We start from the raw sequence: 20,508 nt of genomic DNA, 5'->3' as shown, positions 1-20,508 counted from the left end.
CTCTGGCCACCATCTGCTTACACGCGCCCCACCACCCCATCTTAGAGCCGCCGATCTACTGGGACAGAGCGGAGTCGCACCAAAAAGCTCGGTGTGTGGCCCTCACGCGCAGCTTGTTTCCGTGCGTGTTCCTCACGCGCAACCACGTAACAACGCTTCTGACGACTACACGCGTCGTACCAGCAGCTTCGTCTCGTCAATATCTTCCAGATCTAGGCTACCCTGTCTCCATCCCACCGGCGCGTGGCTCTCACTCGCCATCACAGGCCCGCAGGAATGCAGATGATCACTGGCCGCATATCAGTCCACTCGATGCCTGATTTTTCACTATATTATCCCTTTCCCTAAACCGTGATCCCGAAGAATGGACTACAGATCTCTCCAAAAATTATCTCAAGGCAACAAGTAACAATGTACCTGCCACTCTCATCGCTTTTAGCAAAGGTTCCACCGTTTCCAGCTGTGGTTCCATTGTTCGTAATTTTTTGCGAACAGCTTATTTCCGTCTTTTAAGACGGTGTCCTCTTCATATGATATGGGTGAAGACTAAGAAATTAGTCTTAAAAACCTTTTTTTTTTTTTTTTTTTTATCCACCACTTTGCACTGTTGTTATTGTTCTAGGATGTTTATTGGAGAACCCTACCCTTTTTTCTTGTATCATCTTTTCTAATGAAATATACTTGCTTGCTTAGAAAAAAAAAAAGTTGAAAAAAAGTTGGGATACTATTTGTCATGTCCTAGCCCTACCACATCCGGCACATTTCTATTAGTTATTACTTTTATGTTATTTGCTTAGCTGTTTGGCCTTATTTTAAAAATAAGGTTCGAAAATAAAATATATAATAATCTCTTTTTCTAATACAAGTGGAACGAATAAAAGAACAAAGAAAAATAAAATGGAAAAAGGGGAAAGGAAAAATATTAAATTCAATAAAATGGATAAAATAAAAGCTCACGAAAAGTAAAACGGGCCCCTCTCACCGTATCACTACTCGATCCAGTCCACCCAAATTTATGTTGACGCTTACGGCTTTCGTAGCCAAGAAGTACACGTGTGAATCATCCTCCGGCCTTCCATTTTCTGACGTGTACGGCCTAGATTCAACCCCCTCTCCCGTCCTTCTCAGTTTTCTTCGGCTTCGATCCTTTTCCCCTCCGCCCCTCTCAGATATCAGATTTCAGAACCTGAAATATGAATTAGGCAGAAGAAAAGTACAGAGACCCATTAACCCAATTTCTCAGAAGAAATGGCAGAAAGTGCGGCCGCAGCAGCATCGTCTCCAAAACCCCTCCAACCCGCAAACCCCATTGACCCAACAACAGCGACACCACCAGCACCAACGACAATAGCAACACAAGCGCCTACGCCCACGCCCACAAATTCCGGAATTGCTCAAAATCCATCAAATTCTTCATCGAATCCACCACCAATCCCTTCACCTTCTCCCCTTTCACACTCCCACTCCCCTTCCCTTGACCATATCTCCTCCCCTCCACAAATCCCTCTCCCCAACCACAACCGCAACAACATCAGCAGCTCACCCCAGCCGTTGGATTAGATTACCAACAACTGAAGCTGCAACAACAACAGCAGCAGCAGCAACAATCCCAACAGCAGCAATCTCAGCAACAGCAGAGTTTGACCCAGAATGTCACCGCCATGTCGAATTATCAAATCCAGCAAAGCATCCAACGCTCATCGTCCATGTCGCGGTTGAATCAAATTCAACAGTTGGGGGTTATGAGGCAGCAGCAGCAGCAACAGCAACAGCAACAGCAGGGGATTTATGGGAATGTGAATTTTGGTGGGTCTGGTGGGATTCAGCAGCAAAATCAGCAGCCATTGGGTACTGGTGGGAACTTATCCCGTTCAGCGCTGATCGGGCAGAGCGGCCACCTGCCCATGTTGTCAGGCGCAGCCGCCGCCGTGGCTGCTGCGCAGTTCAATCTGCAATCCCAGTTGCTAGCATCGGTAAGAAATTGGATTCTCGTTTAACTCTATTGTCGTCTACATAGCATTTTTACGTGCTTTTTGCTTGTCTTGGAAGGTAAAAATTTGAGTCGGTTTTAATCTTTAGAAGCTGGTAAATGAGATTTGGAATTGTTCATGGATGGCACCTTAGCAAATGGTCCATTTGAGCGAAGCGGGGAAAATGCCTTTTTGCACAACTATGTTATTCTTGCGCTGTACAGTGAACTATTAGAAATGTTTATGATTATTTCATTGGAATTCCAAGCACTTCTTTGAGTCGGTTTTAGTCTTTAGAAGCTGGTAAAGAAGATTTGGAATTGTTCATGGATGGCACCTTAGCAAATAGTCCATTTGGGCGAAGCGGGGAAAACGCCTTTTTGCACAACTATGTTATTCTTGCGCTTAACAGTGAACTATTAGAAATGTTTATGATTATCCAATGAATTTGAATTCCCTGGACACCAAGCACTTCCTACGAAATGTTACCTAATTGTATAGTGAAGTAGACTCGATTACGTTAGGAACACAATTAACGAAATATATGTTACAATATTAAATTTTGTATTAATATCCTGCTTGGTTATTTTCAAGCATACGGTACATGGCAATTGAACCCCTTGCATTTTTCAATTGAAAATCATTTCTGTTTAAGAAAAAATGTGAAATATTGGATGCAGCCAAGGCAGAAAGCTGGACTGGTCCAAGGGACTCAATTTCATCAAGGTAACCAACTGGTCAAGCTTTACAAGGAATGCAAGCAATGGGGATGATGGGCCCACTTAATTTGAGCTCGCAAATAAGAGCGAGTGGGCCCCCAGTTATGCCCAGCGAATTAACCAGGGTCAGATGAGACAACAGTTGCAGCAGCAAAGTTCTCTCAACTCTGCACAGGTATACTGTTGCCTAATTTATATTCAGTTGCCGAATTAGGTTAACTAGTGATGGTTATACACTTACAATTTTTTTTCTCTTCATCTATATGTTGATATATGTAGTTGTCCATTTTTCTCATGTTATAAATTTAAGTTTCTATGTCTTTAGACAATCACACATGGGTGTTGCTCTTGTATATGTCTCGTGTACTTGGGCTATGCCTCTTCTCATTAATAAAGTTTATTTTTACTGAAAAAAAATTAAGTTTCCTTTGTGGGATATAGATGTTATAGTTTTTTTCTATAGCTAAAGGCACATACTTTATTGAATCTGAGAGATATTTGGAATTATTTGTAATCTGAACTTCAGAAGCGAGACAGCATCATAGTTTGAAAATTAAACTAAAGAACACAATCCAACACTTCTTGGATACACTTTGAGGGTTTCTGCAATAGTTGGGGTCAAGCATCATGTTGTGGTTGACTTTCTCCTTAGTGGCTCCAAATTCAACAACATTCTGGAGATTTTCCAAGAGTGGAATTGGGAACTGAATCACTAACTCTTTTTTTTTTTTTTATAAGTTCTGAATCACTAACTCTTTAATTGGGAAATTTGCTTTTGGTCCCCTTGATACTAAGGGGATGCTTGGAGAATGAGATAGGATGAGAATTTTGTGAATGGTAGTGAGATTGTTTGAGTTAAGTATTTATTGAGTTATGGGAAAGGAGAGAAAAAAAGTTGAATAAAAAATATTATAAAGTTAAAATATTGTTAGAATATAATCTTTTTAATATTATTTTTGTTTTGGGATTTGAAAAGTTGAATTGTTTTTTATTTTTTGTTTGAAAGCTTGGAAAAGTTGTAATTATTAGTTTGAAAAAGTTGTAATGATTAGTTTGAAAGTCTGTGCTTGAATGATGTTTGAGAATGAGATGAGATGAGATGAGATGAGATGAGATGGGGTGAGATGGAAATTATTTCCAAACATTCCCTAAATATAATCTCATGAACGATGTTAATTGAGTAAAATCATGTTATAACACCTTAGGAGTATTTGGAAGTCACCCTTTTTTTTTTATTAGTAAAAAGTAAGTTTCATTAATATGAATGAGTATAGGCATAACCCATGTACATAGGGAGTATACAATAGAAAACACCTAAATACATTCTCAAAACGCTAAATTAGAGACAAGAACTCATGTACACTATTTCCATTAAGAACAATGGCCGAAAACCATAGGAGTAAAGTGTGTATGAAAAAATTCTGAAGCTCCGCCATTGTGTGCTCCCTATCTTCAAAGCACCGTGCATTCCTTTCCATCCAAGTACACCACATAATGCATAACGGAATCATCTTCCAAGCTGCTGCTACTTGAGAACAACCTTGTAGACCCTTCCAACAAGCAAGCAGGTCAGCCACCTTTGCCGGCATAATCCACGCGACATTCACTCTACTAAATATCCCGTTCCACAACTCTCTCGTCATCTCACAATGCAATAATAGATGGTCCACTGATTCTCCATGTTTTTTGCACAAACAATACCAATTCATCACAATGAGGCCCCTCGTCCTTACATTATCCATGGTTAGAATTTTTCCAAGTACTGCAGTCCACACAAAAAAAGCCACTTTGGAAGGTGCGCAAGACCTCCATATACTTTTCCATGGGAAATGTACATTACCTTGTGATGCCAGAACTTTATAATATGTCTTGACTGAGAACTTCTTGCTGCCCCTGCACCTCCATTGTAACCTATCACCATGTGCTGTTAGTCTTCCTGATGAGTATATCAAACTAAAAAATTCTGAAACGGTAGACAATTCCCAATCATGGTTATCCCGAGTGAATAAAATATTCCACTGATAAGAGCCTTGGGCAAACACAAGCAGATCCGCCACCGAAGCCTCCCTATTAGCCGCAATGTTATAGAGAGCTGGGAAGGCCCTCTCCAGAGAACGCTCTCCACACTAGACATCATGCCAAAACCTAATGCGAGTACCCTGTCCAACCACAAATCAAATATTGTTTTCAAAGCATTGCCATCCCCCCCTTATATATCTCCACAAACCCACACCATACCTCCCCCCCGCCTCCTCACTTCTTTAGTGCACCAACCCCCCCAAGCACCACCATGTCTAGAATTTACGACTTCCTTCCACGTGATACCTCCATAGCCATATTGCGCACTCCCAATCCTCCACTCGATTTGGAAGTCCGTTGCAGACAAGTCATTGTATTATGTACCTTTTTCAGTTAGTCGTATTTTTTTTTTAAATTGTCATTGATGTCATTGTTATACTTGATGGACACAGCTGTATAGAATATTTCTCAGGCTTCACAATCTTATGCGATGCTGTTTTGCTGGGTTCTATTTGCATGTTTTGCATTTAAAATTTTATCCATGATCATGACATTCACTCTAACTTTACAAACTTGCAGATTCAAAGCTTACCCAGGACGTCATCGCTGGCATTTATGAACTCTCAGTTATCTGGTTTGTCTCAGAATGGACAGCCAGCCATGATACAAAACTCTTTATCACAGCAACAGTGGTTGAAGTCAATGCCACCAATCTCTGGCACTGGTTCAGCTTCACTCCGTCTTCAACATCAGAGGCAGCAGGCCCTCATTCAGCAGCAGTTGCAGCAAAACTCGATGGCCTTGAATCAACAGCAACTATCCCAGCTGGTACAGCAGCAGCAACCAATGGGGCATTCACAGCTACATCAGCAGCAGCAGCAGCAACAACAACAGCAACTACAACCACCTGTACAACAACAATTGCAACAACTGCCTTTGCATCAGCAGCAGCAGTATTCTCCCAGGGTGCCTGGACCCACAGGCCAGAAATCACTTAGTTTGACAGGATCACAACCAGATGCTACTGCATCTGGTACAACGACACCAGGGGGGAGTTCCAGCCAAGGAACAGAAGCGACCAATCAACTTCTTGGGAAAAGAAAAATACAGGATTTGGTTTCACAGGTCCTTACTGCATGTCCACTCTGTTTATCCTGTTCATATCCAAAGATGTCAGTTTTTCTTTCTTGCTTTTCATCACTCTAATGATATATTTTTCGCCTGGGATTGTGCTCAGGTCGATTCACAGGGAAAGCTGGACCCTGAAGTTCAAGATCTTCTTTTAGAGATTGCTGATGACTTCATTGATTCTGTGAGGCTCTCTACTGCTGCTATTTATCAAATATAATTTTTTAAGATGCACGTGCATGTCTGTCTACAAGTCCAAACAGACCCCCCCTCTCAAACTAATTTTTCTTCAAATTTCTGCCAGATCGCCCTTTTAAGTCTCTGCCAGATTCTACTTATAAAAAAAAAGTCTGCCAGATTCTGTGCTCTAAGATAATTTTTTTTTATAAGTTGGTAATCAAAATTTTTTGATCATCTCCTTATCAAAAGAAATACTTATCTTAGAAGTTAGAGCACATATTCTGTACTTACAAACCTAAAAATCCTAGTTTGAACTTCATGTTTGAGTTTGAATGGTTACCATGGATGTAGTTGGAATTAAGGTAATTGTGATGTATAAAAAACGTCTAACATCTCACAATGAACCGCAAAGTACAGAAATAAGTCTAGCTCCTTCATTTGTATCTCAAGTTTGAATTTATCCGGTTGGATTGATTTAATTGTCTTAATATTACAGTAGGATATTTGAGATCTTTTTGTTTTCTGCTTTAAGGAAATCATCTGGAGTTGGGATTAACCTATAGAACTGTGTTTGAAGTTTTGCCACTCTCATCCATATACCTTGTATCCTTTACTCTGTAATGACAGTTGTGGTTAATGATATTTGTGCTTTAGGTGAGATTATGGTGGTCTTACAGAAAGCAAGTTGTATCTATTTGCAGGTGACTACATTCGCGTGCAGTTTGGCAAAACATCGGAAATCATCAACTTTAGAGTCCAAGGATTTACTACTACACCTAGGTTTGTACTGAACTACAACATATGTCATCAGCTGATTTATAATAATACGTATAACATAATGGTTGAGTGTCGCAACAATTTCATCACTGATTTTGTTAGTTTCTCTGACTGGCTGAATTTTCGCAAAAATAATCTCATATGATTTGCAAAAGCTCGTCTGGAAAGTTCCTGATTCTGGAAATTGATTTTTTTTTACTACTGTTGTCAAATTCCACATTCGTTTACTACTGTGATTTTGGGTTGAACCGATTTAAACTTTGTTGTTGAATACTGCTTTTGTTGACAAAAATTACATAGAAAATACCTTCTTACTTATCAATAGAAAATTCCTACTTGAATACACAACAGATAACAATTTCTCAGTTTTCAAAGCCTTTGGTATGTCAGCACCGCAGACGAAGATGGATGGTGAATGATTCTCCACCTTTTGCACCATCTGTATACCTGTTTGTCTTTTCATTTGTGTTGAGTTAACATATAGTGCAAAGGAAGATACGGCTTATATAAGTTTTATTTTTTCACCTGGTCTATGGTGTGATTAACAAAGACTAAATAGGGGGGCTTCTGAGATTGATCTCAGGGGTATGTTTGCAATATCTATGGGAGCAAACTTCAAACAAACACGAAATGCATGGATTGAAAGTATAGCATATCCACTTGGGACTTAATTTATTGATGATACGGGTTTGCACTTAAACTGCACTGATTCATACTTATAAAAAAAAATAGCATTGATTCACTGTTTTCTTTATATCCTTTTTAGTAGAGAAAATAGGACCTTAATAACTTTAACTGACGGAAATATTGTTCAGAGAAGAATTGGCATTTGAACGTACCAGGATATTCAAGTGAAGAGCGGAAGTACCAAAGCAAACCTGTAAGCATATTACATTTGTTTTTGTTTTTGTCAGATTGTGATAAGATGATGGGGGAGTTAAAGGATTCCTTTTTTAGTTCTCTTCTCATTGGATGACAGCATACATATGTTCTTCCAGCTTGAGTTTTCAGGACTTTATTGATCTTTTTGCTCTTTCTAACTAGGTGTATCTACTGTATATACTTATCCAAAAAAAAAAAAGTGTATCTACTGTATATACCATGTGTACTCGCATAGCGCCTTCTTGCTCAAAAAAAGATGTTATGCACAACTTGGTGTGACAAATTGGGTGTAATTGTATTAAAGAACTATTTAAAGATAAAACCCAGGATCTTTTAATAAGAACTCTCTTACCAAAATGAATGTTCATTGCAGATTAGCCTTAGAAGCATGTCATTGTACACTTACGTCTTCATTATTCTTTTTTTTTAATAAGTAAATAGAAAATTTTATCGCCAAGTAAATAGGCATAGCCCAAGTACACATGAAGTATACAAGAGAAAATACCTAAATACAAGCTAGGAACTAGAAAATGCTAAAAGGAAATCATGAAGATTATCTCCATTCAATACAAGAGCCTTAGCCCAAATACACAAAGTACTAAAGAAAAACTCCCTAAGTTCACCCATCGAGTATTCTCTATCTTCAAAGCACCGCCCATTCCTTTCCAACCATAAGCACCACATCAAACACAAAGGGATCATCTTCCGCATGGCAACAATACGATGTCTCCCCTTAAAACCTTGCCAACATGCAAAAAGATCCACCACTTGCTTAGGCATCACCCAAGCAATAACCGTCCTACCAAAAATCTCATCCCCCAAAATCTTAGCCACCTCACAATGAAGAAATAAATAGTCAATAGATTCACCATCTTTCTTACACATGTAGCTCCAATCCACGACAAATAATTTGCGCTTTCTCAAATTATACGTGGTCAAAATTTTTCAAAGAGACACCAACCGGCAGAAAAATGCCACCTTACTAGGTACCTTAGATCTCCAAATGCATTTCCAGGGGTATTTATTGACACAATGACAGGTTAACGCCTTATATAAGGAGCTAACCGCAAATCTGGAATTTCCAGAATGAATCCACCACAGACTATTCTCCCCTGCTTGAACAATCTTCTTATCATATAATCTTCCAAAAAAATTAGAGACTACATTCACTTCCCAATCATTGCACAGATCTAATAAAATTGACATTCCACTGAAAATTAATATTTAAAAAAAATAAAGGAATCAGCCACTGTAGCGTCTTGATCTCAAGCAATCCTAAATAGGGAGGGATAAACATTCTTAAGAGCTGAATCCCCACACCATATATCATGCCAAAAACTAATCCTTGTCCCATCCCCCACCTTATATTTAACATGATTAACAAATTCCCCCAACCCATCTGGATAGACTTCCACAACCCCACCCCATACACTCCTCTAACTTCATTAGAACACCAACCCCCCACATCCTACCATATTTAACATCATCAATATTTCTCCATAGTGCATGCCTCTCAAGATGATACCTCCAAAGCCATTTTCCAAGAAGAGCTTTGTTAAAGAACCTCAAATTTCGCACCCCAATCCTCCTCCACACAAGAAACCGGTGAACACACCTTCTTCCAACTAACCAAGTGAAACTTTCTTTCCTCCCCATTACTTCCCCACAGAAAATTCCGAAAGATCCTCCCAATTCTATTTGCCACCCCTGCTGGCATAGGAAAAAGAGAGAGGAAATATGTAGGAAGATTAGACAATGTACTCCTTATCTTTAGATAAATATAGCTTTTTCCAATCAGCTAACCTCTCAATCTTCTCAATCACACCATCCCAAATCATTAAAGATTTGTGAGGAGCACCAAATGGAAGACCTAGATATCTCAAAGGTAAAGAAGATACCTTACACCCCAAGATGTTAGCCAAATCCAAAATATATAGAACAGAGCCCACTGGAACAATTTCAGACTTATATAAATTAATTTTAAGGCCAGAAACAGCTTGAAAACAAAGCCGAAGGGCTCTCAAAGACCGAAGATGATCTTGATCGGTCTCGCTGAAAATTAAAGTGTCGTCTGCAAAAGGAATGATACTTTTGTACTGCCCGAGCCTCATCTCCCACCAAAAATCCCGATAAGAATCTACCATCCACCGCAGCTTATATCATTATACTCAAGGATCCATAACAAGAATAAAAAGCAAAGAGACAAAGGATCCCCTTGTCTCAAGCCATGGGAACTATTAAAAAAACCAGCCGGGGCGCCATTCACCAAAATAGAGAATCTAACTGTCGAAATACAATGGTTGATCCACAAACACCACTTCTCCCCAAAATCATATCTCCCAAGTATAATAGAAACTTCCAGTTGACATGATCATATGCCTTTTCCATATCCAATCTAACTAGAATACCATCTTCACCCAATCTAATTCTGCTCCATTATTCTTGAAATAATTAACAATTCAAAAACATTTTTTGATTCCTTGAGCTTAAATCTTGCAGCTGTCAACTGATCTCCACAAGAAGCGTCTTGATGTTGTAAGTTCCTTAATATCTGTACCTATGTTGGATCTAAATTATTCTTCTATTTGGCAATAATACCTTGTCTTTTTATGTTAACAACTTGGTCAGATTCGCACATTAATGGAATCCCCGCACCCTGAAACAAATACAAGTAATGCTAAAGAGATGATAAGACAGGGACTGACTAATCCAGTTGGTGCCAACTACTTGGTACGACCTTCCATTAGTCCAGAGCAGTTGGTTTCCCAATCTACTGGTCCCCAAATGCTACAGCAGATGACACGGTTTTAACACATGTACTCTGAATTCTTATTTGATCTTCATGCTGGCTGAGGATGACTTCATGAACACCGTTGGTAAGTTTTCCTCAGCCTTCAGACACTGAACATATTGCCTATGGTTGCATGACAGTTTTATATAGGACCTGAGGTTGCACGTTGTGCATGTAGGTTAAAGGGACCCATATCGTAATTTGTTGCATGATTTATGTTATTTGTTAAGATGATGCATTGTCGAGAAGTCAGGATGGTGGTATGGTGCTACATGGCCACAAGAATGCTTCCGAGCGAGTATTTTCTTGATTAGTGTTAAACTACCATCTTGTGTTTGAAACTTTGATGGTTTTTTTTATTTTTCTAGTATGCATTTTACAATCCTTTCCTGTCCAGCTAAATTTACTATTTTAATTGCTGCTGTCTCACAGGTTGGAAGAATACAGATTGCCGATAGCAAATAACTGTAATTACGTAGCAACTATAAAAAAACATGAACGTTAGGTGGAAGAGATCGATCGCAGCAGTGACCATCTTCTATATTTACGATTATAGGGTTGAGATGACAAATCATCGCCCATACGATGGGGCAGTGCCCTCCTCCATGAAGCTCGATTACCAACGGCATTAAAGAGATGGGAGGGGGGACTTGGGTTTGCTTGGTCGTCTTCTACTCCATTGATTGATTATTAGAGACGGGATTTTCTTATGTTTTGGACTCGAATCTATTTTGTAGCTTAATTTGCAAGTTGCAACTGAGTCGTGGTTAGAAGGGCTTTGTTTTGTTTTTGTTTTTCCTAAAGAAAAAAAGAAAGAGGACGGTGGTTAGATAGGTTTTGTGTTCTTACGGATAAATGCTTGCGTTTGGTTCTTTTACTGACTCGAGCAACTTTTAACCATCAGAAGGCACATGTCATATATATTATTGATCGATCCCTTTTGGCTTGAAGAGCTGTCGGCTTTCTAGTCTAGAAAACTTGGGGCATGCAAAAATGTTTTGGAGTTTGATTTCTTGGATCAATTTTCCAACAATCGATCCAAAAATGTTTAACAAAACCCACTCAATTAAAACGTGTTCTTAACAACTGAATCCTAGAGCAGAGAGATCAATCCGTGAACAAAAAAACAATGGGGAGTATATGTATACACACATATCTGAAGTGTTACACTCATTAAAAGTAAATCAATAGATATGATTTTATATAATATATTAGATTTATTTTATAATAAAAATAGTTTTATAATCTAACGTATTTTTCTAAGGCACGTCATTTAATTAGTTTATTTTTATGTATTCCTTTTAAATAAACATTTCCCACGTACATATACTGCATCCAAAGAAAAATGAGAACAAAAAGAGACACAAACCCACAGCCACACACACACACATATAGATATCTTTGATCGATGAGATCTGACCACGAAACTTGCTCCTAGCTAGCTTGCGTGATGCATGTCCTCCAATGTTAATGGCAAATTAAGATCTATGATCAGGATCCTTGGAAAAAGGACCGTAAATTTTTAAAGAATCTTCTCCTTAGTCAAGTCAGAATATTAATTTTTAAAGAAAAATGATAAACACACGTCACTTTTCACAACACATTACACAACTATATTTTAAAATGAAAGGTAGTTTAGAAAAATACTTTTATAAAAATAGCATTATTTTACAAAAATACCTTCACTTTTAAACATGTGTTGTGAAATATGTTGTGAAATGTGTTATGTGGATATCATTATTTTAATTTAAAATGATCAATTGCCTCAAAGTTCATTGGCACACCACGTGACTTTAGATATACGCTATAATTATTAGGATCAATATATATAGCCGGCCGATCGATCGATCGATCGATCGAAACATTTTTTTGGGGCATTAGTACTTTTTTCCTTGGATTTAATTCAACAAACTTTCAAGAGAGTGTGTGAGAAAGTTAGCTCGAAATAAAAATAGAGGTAAAGGTTAAAGGTATTTGGAGCTATGATCATCACACATGAATTAATATATATAGTACGAAAGCACAGCTACACCCCCACACTTATTTTTTAGAGATTTGTGTTAAGGATAATATAAAGTACAAATCGTAGGCAAAACTCCAAGAGGATGGTCCCCTAATTAACGTGCAACCATCGATGGACTTATAAATCTGGGTTCCTATATATTATCCTTTTTTATAGTCTGTTCAGAAACGCGCGAAGCACACCAAATCACAAAACACATCTCCTGGAGCATAGTCCAGATGCTTTTTTTTCACTGGCCATGACCGTCGGAAACACATCTCCTGGAGCCTTTTTTTTTTTTTTTTTTTTTGAAATTGGATTATTTGAACTCTGTGAAAGAAGCTTTTTGAGCAATAATATAAAATGATCTGTATGAGCCCTTCTTTTTGACCCACCGAGAGATGAGATCAATGCATTGATGTCGCAGATATCATAGATTCATAAGGTATGATTGTGTGTTTTAAGAACCATACAAGAATAATATAAATTAATGTGTACTTTAATTATAACGAATAAATATTTTAATTATAATTAGAATTAAAATAAATAAAAAGGAGAAAATCAATATTTTAATAGAATAGATCAGGGTTTGAGTAATGAGAATATCTGAGAAGTGTTGAGAATGTTTATAAATAGTAATGAAAAACTAATGAAAAAGTAATAATAAAATATTGAATAGTAGTAAAAAGTATATAAAGTGAAAAGTAATTAATGGTAAAAAAATATGTGAAAATTAATAATAAAATAAAGAAGCTAAACCACTGTGAATGAAAAGTACATGGCTAACTAAATTTATAAAAATAAATTTCCTAATCAAAATTTGCTAAAGATTGAGTAGGTCACTGCTAATGCTATAACGTCTCAACCGGCCTTCTGCGTAGCACTAATATAAATAAGAACATCAACATGAATCCCCATCTTCAAGCATAGAGCTCATGAGTACTCTCTCTCACCGAGTCACGGACCAGAGTAAACCACTGGAGATAAATTAAGAAAGAAATCAGGGCGGGGATTTTTGGGGCTGGGACTAGTCTCAGATGGGAAGGAATCCAGCTGCTTGTTCAAAGGAGGGCTTGAATAGGGGAGCATGGACAGCTACGGAAGACAACATACTAACAGCATATATCACAATGCATGGTCAAGGAAAATGGAGAGACCTTCCCAAAAGAGCAGGTTATTATATAGACAGCTAGCTTAATTTCTATGAATTATATGTCATGAGAACAATATATATATATATATATATATATATATAAATTACGAGTGTACGTTTTCTTTTTCTTTTCCATTATAGTGGTACACTCATGCAAGAAAGAAAACCGTATATTTTTTTAATGGGGTTTTCAGGGCTTAAGAGATGTGGAAAGAGTTGCCGACTAAGATGGATAAATTATCTTCGACCTGATATTAAGAAAGGCAACATAACCAGTGACGAAGAGGAGCTCATTATTAGGCTTCACAATCTATTGGGGAATAGGTCCGTCCTTTTACGTACCTCGTTTATTTATTTATTTATTTTACCGATCGAGTTGATCCAATATTTCAGAGAATTGCAAATTCATCAATTAGCACACGTCAGTACAACTTAAGTTCAACAAATCTTTACAGCAGGATGTTGATGAGAATCATCATGTGTTGCTGATTGCAGATGGAGTCTGATAGCAGGGCGACTTCCAGGCCGAACAGGCAATGAAATCAAGAACTACTGGAACACCAAGTACATTAATAATGGAAAGAAAGTCCAAGATCATCACCCTAAGTACCCTGCCTCTGAACGGACACCGTCAAAACAAGCGCAAGAAGAGTCAAATCTGGGTCCAGAATTAGGGTCAGCTGGAAAACCAACTGAAGCAAATACAGGCTCATCAGATGTAATCTGTACCGAGGGAACTAGGTGCACCAAAGTTGTCCTAGCCTCGGGGCAAGAAGAAGTTCATGATGAGGATCAACTTGACAGTAAACCAGTGGTTGAATCTTTAGGCCGTCTTCATGAACCAGTTGAGTTTTCAAGATTCATTTTGGAGGAAAATAATCCGCCCAACTTCATGATGGATTTTGAGATGGATGAAATCTTCCTTTCGGATTTTCTCAATATGGATTTCTCGCAGCTATGTTGTTTTGAAAATGAGGGTGTTAATTTGATGCTGTAGTACTACTAGATCGATGTGCTTTACAGCTGTACTGTTAATCTTGTTTGTGTAATTATGTCTTTGTACGTGTTGCTGCATTATTATTGTATTAATAATATGTATTATATATAGCTAGCTAGCTATTGCATGCATGAGTACGCGGTAATCTTATGCGTTATATATATATATATATATATATATATATATATATATATATATATACATACTTGGATCCTCTTAAAAACTACTTGTCACAAAGATCAAGATTTTGATCGATCGGGACATCCGCTCAGAACTTCTTGGTTTCTGAATTAGATAGCTAGGCAGCGTGCATGTTCGTATTTTGAATCCAATGCATGGCTCCTTCGATTGAGTACGTTTGAGTTGAACAAAGGTCGTCTAAATCAACGGCCTTAAGTAAAAGTATAAATACTTTTTAAGTCGGACCAAAACAAGTACTATTAGATATAAGTAAAAGTAGTTTTTTATTAGTAGGTTCTACATTTTTTAAATGGGACAGATAAAAATAATTAACCCATGTGAAATTCAACGTCTATGGGACTTTCTTAAAATTATGTTTAAGTATATATAATATGCTACACAGGACAAAAGTATGTATGTACGTACATGATCATATCACTTTTTTGCCGCCTCATGGAGCTTAATTATATTCTCGGACTATTGTCTAATTTGTTTAATGGAACTCACCCAAAAAAATAGAAAACAGATGATATTGATTTCTCGGACTAGGCTCAACAACATGCAACACAAATAGAGTGGTGGCTCGGGATTATGGGTAACTTTCGATGCTTAAGTCAATATTATTCTTCTAATTTTCTGGAGAATTTCAATAAACAAGAGAGCATAATCGTAATTCTGACCTGGTGGTTGTCTTTTATACTACTAGTCGAGGTGGTCTCTCGTATCCTATGTTAGAGAGACATGGGTTATGTTCTCGAGGCGAGTGTGGGCATCGCTGATCCAGTGTGCTTTTGTCAATGGCAAGGGGTCGCATTATGCACACTATTGGGGGCAAGTTGCCTTACAATGACCTCTACCAGTGTGTGTACTTGCCTTTTGACAACGTGGCCGTATCATTACATGCGTGTACAAGGTGGCATGCATTAGGAATGTCAGCACCCCGTTACCTTAGACCTGTCTCTCTCTAGGCTCAGGCCTTGGGCTTCTTCTTGCTTGGGCCCAAGGCCTATTATCTTTTACACAGTCCATATAGGGGGTTGATGCGTGGAGGGCCTTTGGTATGGACTCGGTGTTGTATTTATTTGTAAATAGTGGACTAGCATTAAGATTTAGTCATTGGGCCCATAATAGGATGAACTATTTTAATAGACACATATGGAGGCCCCTACTCTCACTCCACTTAAAATATAACTAGCCCATTGAGTTCTATTGTCTTCTTACTCTTTCTCTCATCTCTCTTAGGATAAGAAGTAAAATAAAAGAAAAGATGTAGAAAATAGTTCTCTCCATAGCATGAAGTTTTTCCTCTCTTTTTCATGAACCCTAAAGCTCCATTAAAAATCCATCACAAGCTATGGGAGGTATGAACTCTCAATTTTATTGAACACATGCTTTGATTATGGGAAGATATTATCACATCTTGTGATTTTAATAATTGGTATCAGAGCTACCTTCTTATTTTTTATGGCTGTGTTCTTTTATTTTTTATTTTTTGTTCGCTGTTGGATTTGTGATTTGCTGTTTCGAGGAGAAAGGCATGAATTTTCAATAGTCCATGCTTGTCTCCATTATTGAAAAGCTTCTATTTTTCTATTTGGATCTTTGTCGGCATTTGGGTGGAGATTTCTTAAGGGCATTTTGTAAATCACTGCTTTCTATTTCACATGAGGTGATTATGTCCTTATTCTATTTCACATGAGGTGATTGTGTCCTTATTCTATTTCATATGAGGTGATTGTGTCCTTATTCTATTTCACATTAGGTGATTTTGCCCTTAATCCATTTCACATGAGGGGGTTTTTCATTGGATAATTGTTTAAACTTTGAGCATTGACCAGAGTTTATGGTTTTCATTAATGATTGGCTGTTTTGATACAATCTTGTATTGCAAAATTCCTCCTTTTATGTGTTTATGAATTTTGTGATATTGCTCCATATTTGTTAATGGAAAAAATGAATAAATAATCCCTTTTGAGATAAATAGATATTTTGTTTATGTGGGTTATGTCATTTTGTTGTAATTCCGATGGTTTGGAGTGGCTATGTACCCACCTCTCATGGGACTACTCATGATAAATTATCAGAGTTGTCATATTGATCATGCTTCCGCTTAATGACATTATACTAAGATCCATATTGATAGTGAATTTGCCTCGTCGGCAAACCATTATTTGGTAGGATGCTTAGGACGATAAAGATAATAGTTAAGTGCTTGGCACTTGGTGGCCTAGTCCTATTCTCTCGGTAGTGGGTCATTTTAAGTACTTATATTTAATTATTTTACTTTATCATGCGTAAGAGCCTTTTATGTATCTTGGGCTCTAGTATAATGCATAAGAGTCTATTTTGAATAAGACTCTAGTATGGATATAAGATTGCCTAATGGAAACATTTATGGATGCATGTTTCTTGTTCCACATACATAATAAATTTTGTTATATTTTGCTCAGCTTATGGCAATGCAACTCTGTTTGTCTCTCTGTCCCATCAAGAATCTAATAGGAACCAATTATGAGGATTGGTATTTGTCTCTCACTATTAATTTGGCTATTATGAATTTGGATTTCGCCTTGAGGGTCGATGCGCCTATTGATCCCACTAGTGAAAGTTCTATAGATTAAAAAACTCGTTATGAGCAGTGGGTGTATTCTAATAGGACTTGTCTCATGATTATGAAGTATACTATTGACAAGTCTATCAGGCAAAGCATAGCTGATACAGATAGTGCTAAAGAATATCTTAATGCCGTTGGGAAGAGATTTACTAAGTTTGATAAGGTAAAAAATGGAACTCTGATGAAACTTCTTACCACCACAATCTATGATGGGGTTAGTGGAGTCCTAGAGTACATCATGAAACTTACTCAATTCTTTAACAAACTTAAAGGAATGAAAGTTAAATTAGCAGATAACTTTCTTGTATGGCAAGTGCTTGAATCTTTGCCTCCTCAATTTGATGCACTCAATGCCACTTATAATACTCAGAAAGATGAATGGAGCTTGAGTGAAATGACTGCTAATGTAACTAAAGAAGAGGAGATGATAAAAAGGGCCAAGTCTCATGCTGCTTCCATGGTAAATGTTGATAAAGAGAATAAGAAGAAATTCTTTAAGGGTAATAATAACAATTCCCACAAGATGAAGAAATCTAGGAGACCTACTTAGCAAGCTAGTGTGAGTGTTCCAAATGGGCCTAAGAATCAAGGTTTTAAGAAAATGTGCAACTTTTATAATTTGTTTGGGTATAAGAAGGTTGATTGTAGAAAATTTAAGGCTTGGTTAGACAAGAAATATACACGTTCGCTACTAGTGTGCTTTGAGTCTAATCTAGTCGATGTGTCTTTTGATATTTGGTAGCTAGATACTATTACAACCATACATACTACAAATTATTTGCAGGAATTAAGGAACCGCAGAAGACCAATTGATACAGAGTTAGTAATAAATATGAGTAATAGGGTGAAGGTTAAAGTTGAATATATTGGTATAGTCAGACTTATTTTGGATTCTAAGTATATTTTGAACTTGTCTGATACTGTTTTTATACCTTCGATCAGAAGAAATCTTATCTCTGTTTCTATTTTGGATAAATGTGGATATGTTTTTCATTTAGGAAATGGAAATGCTACAATCTTTTATGACTCAGTACACAATGCCTAGAACTTCTGGACATAATAGTATTGCAGAAAGAATAAATCGTACTCTTATGGATATAGTGCGGTGTATACTTAGTCATTCCATTTTGCCTAAATTTTTATGGGGTGAGGCTTTGAAAACTGCTGCATATATTTTGAGTCAAGTACCAAGTAAGTTGGTTCCTAAAACTCTTCATGAGTTATGGTTAGGTAAGAGGCCTAGTTTGCATCATTTTCATATTTGGGGTTGTAAAGCAGAAATAAGATATTATAATCCTTAGTAGAAGAAACTTGATTCTAAAACCATTATTGGTTATTTTGTTGGCTATTGTGTAGGATCAAGAGACTCTAGATTCTATTGCCCTTCAAATGTTACTAGAGTTATTGAATTTGATTGAGCTATTTTTTTTTAGCATGTTAGTGACAATGGGACTTTCGCGTCACGTGAAGTTATATTTAGCAAGGAGCGTGTTGTTATACATGTTCAAGTTACTCCTTTATCAGTGGCTGCACCATCATTGACTGAGAGAACCAGTACTATTTTCCAAGACTCTATTGTTGACACTATAGTTGATGTTGATGTTGATGTGGTGACTGATGATATTGTTTTGAGGAGATCACAGAGACTTCGTAGACCAACAATTTCAGATGATTATATTGTCTATTTGTAGAGCATGACTTTAATACTGATATGTCTCTTGATCTAGCCTTTTTTAAAGAAGCCATTGATAGTCCTCAATCTTCATGTTGGATGGATGTGTACATTATGCAACCAGATGGTTTCCAAGTGGAAAGAAAGGAACACATAATGTGTAAGCTTAAGAAGTCCATTTATGGGCTTAAGCAGACATCAAGATAATGATACCTAAAATTTGATGAAATTGTTACCTCTTGCGGTTTTAAGGAGAATCTTGTTGATCAATGCATATATTTGAGGGTCAATGGGAATATGTATATATTTCTTGTTCTTTATGTTAATGATATATTATTCGCCGCAAATGACATTGAGCTTCTGTTTGAGACAAAACGCATATTGTCATCTCATTTTGATATGAGGGATCTTGGTGAGGCCTCTTATATTTTGGGCATCCAGATTTTTTCGTGAGAGATCTAGAGACGTTCTTGGATTGTCTCAAAAAACTTATATTGATCAAGTTCTAAGTAGGTTTAATATACATTTTTGTTCTCATAGAAAATCACTTATTGTAAAATGTGATAAATTTTCAAAGTCTTAATGCCCTCAGGACGATAGTGAAAGGACTCAAATGCAAACGGTTCCTTATTCGTCAATTGTGGGTAGTTTAATGTATGCTCAAGTATATACACGACCTGATATTGCTTATGTTGTTAGTGTACTTGGGAGATACTTGAGTAATTCTAGTTTGGCTCACTGGAAAGTTGCAAACAAAGTACTTAGATATTTGCAAGACACTAAAGATTCAGTGCTTACATATCAACGATCTGACATTCTTGATGTAATTGGATATTCTGATGCCGATTTTAAGGGTTGTTCAAATGAGAAGAGATTCACTTCTGGTTATGTTTTTATGATGGCAGGAGGAGCTGTTTCTTGAAAGTGTCAAACAGATACTTACCGCTTCCTCTATAATGGAGGCATAGTATATAGCTTATTATGAGGCTACATGTCAAGTTATATGGCTGCGGAACTTTATCTTGAGGTTAGATATTGTGAACACCATTTCGAGGCCGCTGAATATATTTTGTGACAATTTTACAGCAGTTGCTTTCTCTCTAAACACTAGGAGCTCGTCTTGCTCCAAGCATATTGAGATTAAATATTTGTTTGTTAGAGAAAAAATAGCCGAGTCTTATATTTGTGTTGAGCATATTTCTGCAGAGCATATGTTAGCTGACCCACTAACTAAAGGTTTAACTCCAAAACTATTTCAGAAGCATGTGACTCATTAGTGATTGTTAAAGTCTTCTGTTGTATTTAGTTAGTGGGAGTTCTGTGATTATTGACTGTTTGACTATATTGTTTATGCTCATATTCTGTTTTAAATATAATAATGTCAACGAATGCCTGAGTTACGTGCATTTTGAATAGGGCGTACT

General features: G+C 37.2%; 2 protein-coding genes across 3 annotated transcripts in view; both read left to right on the top strand.

Annotated features, from left to right (window-relative positions):
- The first annotated feature begins 1,138 nt into the window (after nucleotides 1-1,138).
- On the top strand, nucleotides 1,139-10,951 carry LOC121258674 (transcription initiation factor TFIID subunit 12b-like). Its single transcript, XM_041160220.1, is given in 12 exon segments — nucleotides 1,139-1,513; nucleotides 1,516-1,973; nucleotides 2,651-2,702; nucleotides 2,705-2,782; nucleotides 2,785-2,864; nucleotides 5,288-5,833; nucleotides 5,946-6,020; nucleotides 6,718-6,796; nucleotides 7,609-7,673; nucleotides 10,175-10,210; nucleotides 10,304-10,551; nucleotides 10,899-10,951. Coding segments are annotated over 11 exon segments (1,917 nt in total). The 5' UTR covers nucleotides 1,139-1,248; the 3' UTR covers nucleotides 10,487-10,551; nucleotides 10,899-10,951.
- A 2,424-nt stretch (nucleotides 10,952-13,375) lies between these two features.
- Nucleotides 13,376-20,508, top strand: part of LOC121260434 (transcription factor MYB1-like) — a 29,022-nt gene continuing 21,889 nt past the window's right edge. Inside the window, exons 1-3 of one of the 2 annotated variants that reach the window (XM_041162330.1) lie at nucleotides 13,376-13,641; nucleotides 13,816-13,945; nucleotides 14,117-14,670. In XM_041162330.1, coding sequence (XP_041018264.1) covers nucleotides 13,506-13,641; nucleotides 13,816-13,945; nucleotides 14,117-14,618 — 768 coding nt within the window. In that variant the 5' untranslated portion in view covers nucleotides 13,376-13,505 and the 3' untranslated portion in view covers nucleotides 14,619-14,670. Of the gene's footprint in view, nucleotides 13,642-13,815; nucleotides 13,946-14,116; nucleotides 14,671-20,508 lie in introns of those variants that run through there. The other variant, XM_041162305.1, reaches the window with a different exon arrangement.

The sequence above is a fragment of the Juglans microcarpa x Juglans regia genome, chromosome 1D (assembly GCF_004785595.1).
Source record: "Juglans microcarpa x Juglans regia isolate MS1-56 chromosome 1D, Jm3101_v1.0, whole genome shotgun sequence".
Lineage (NCBI taxonomy): Eukaryota > Viridiplantae > Streptophyta > Magnoliopsida > Fagales > Juglandaceae > Juglans > Juglans microcarpa x Juglans regia.
Note: the sequence above shows the minus strand (reverse complement) of the source record. Positions and strands in the feature narration are given on the sequence as shown.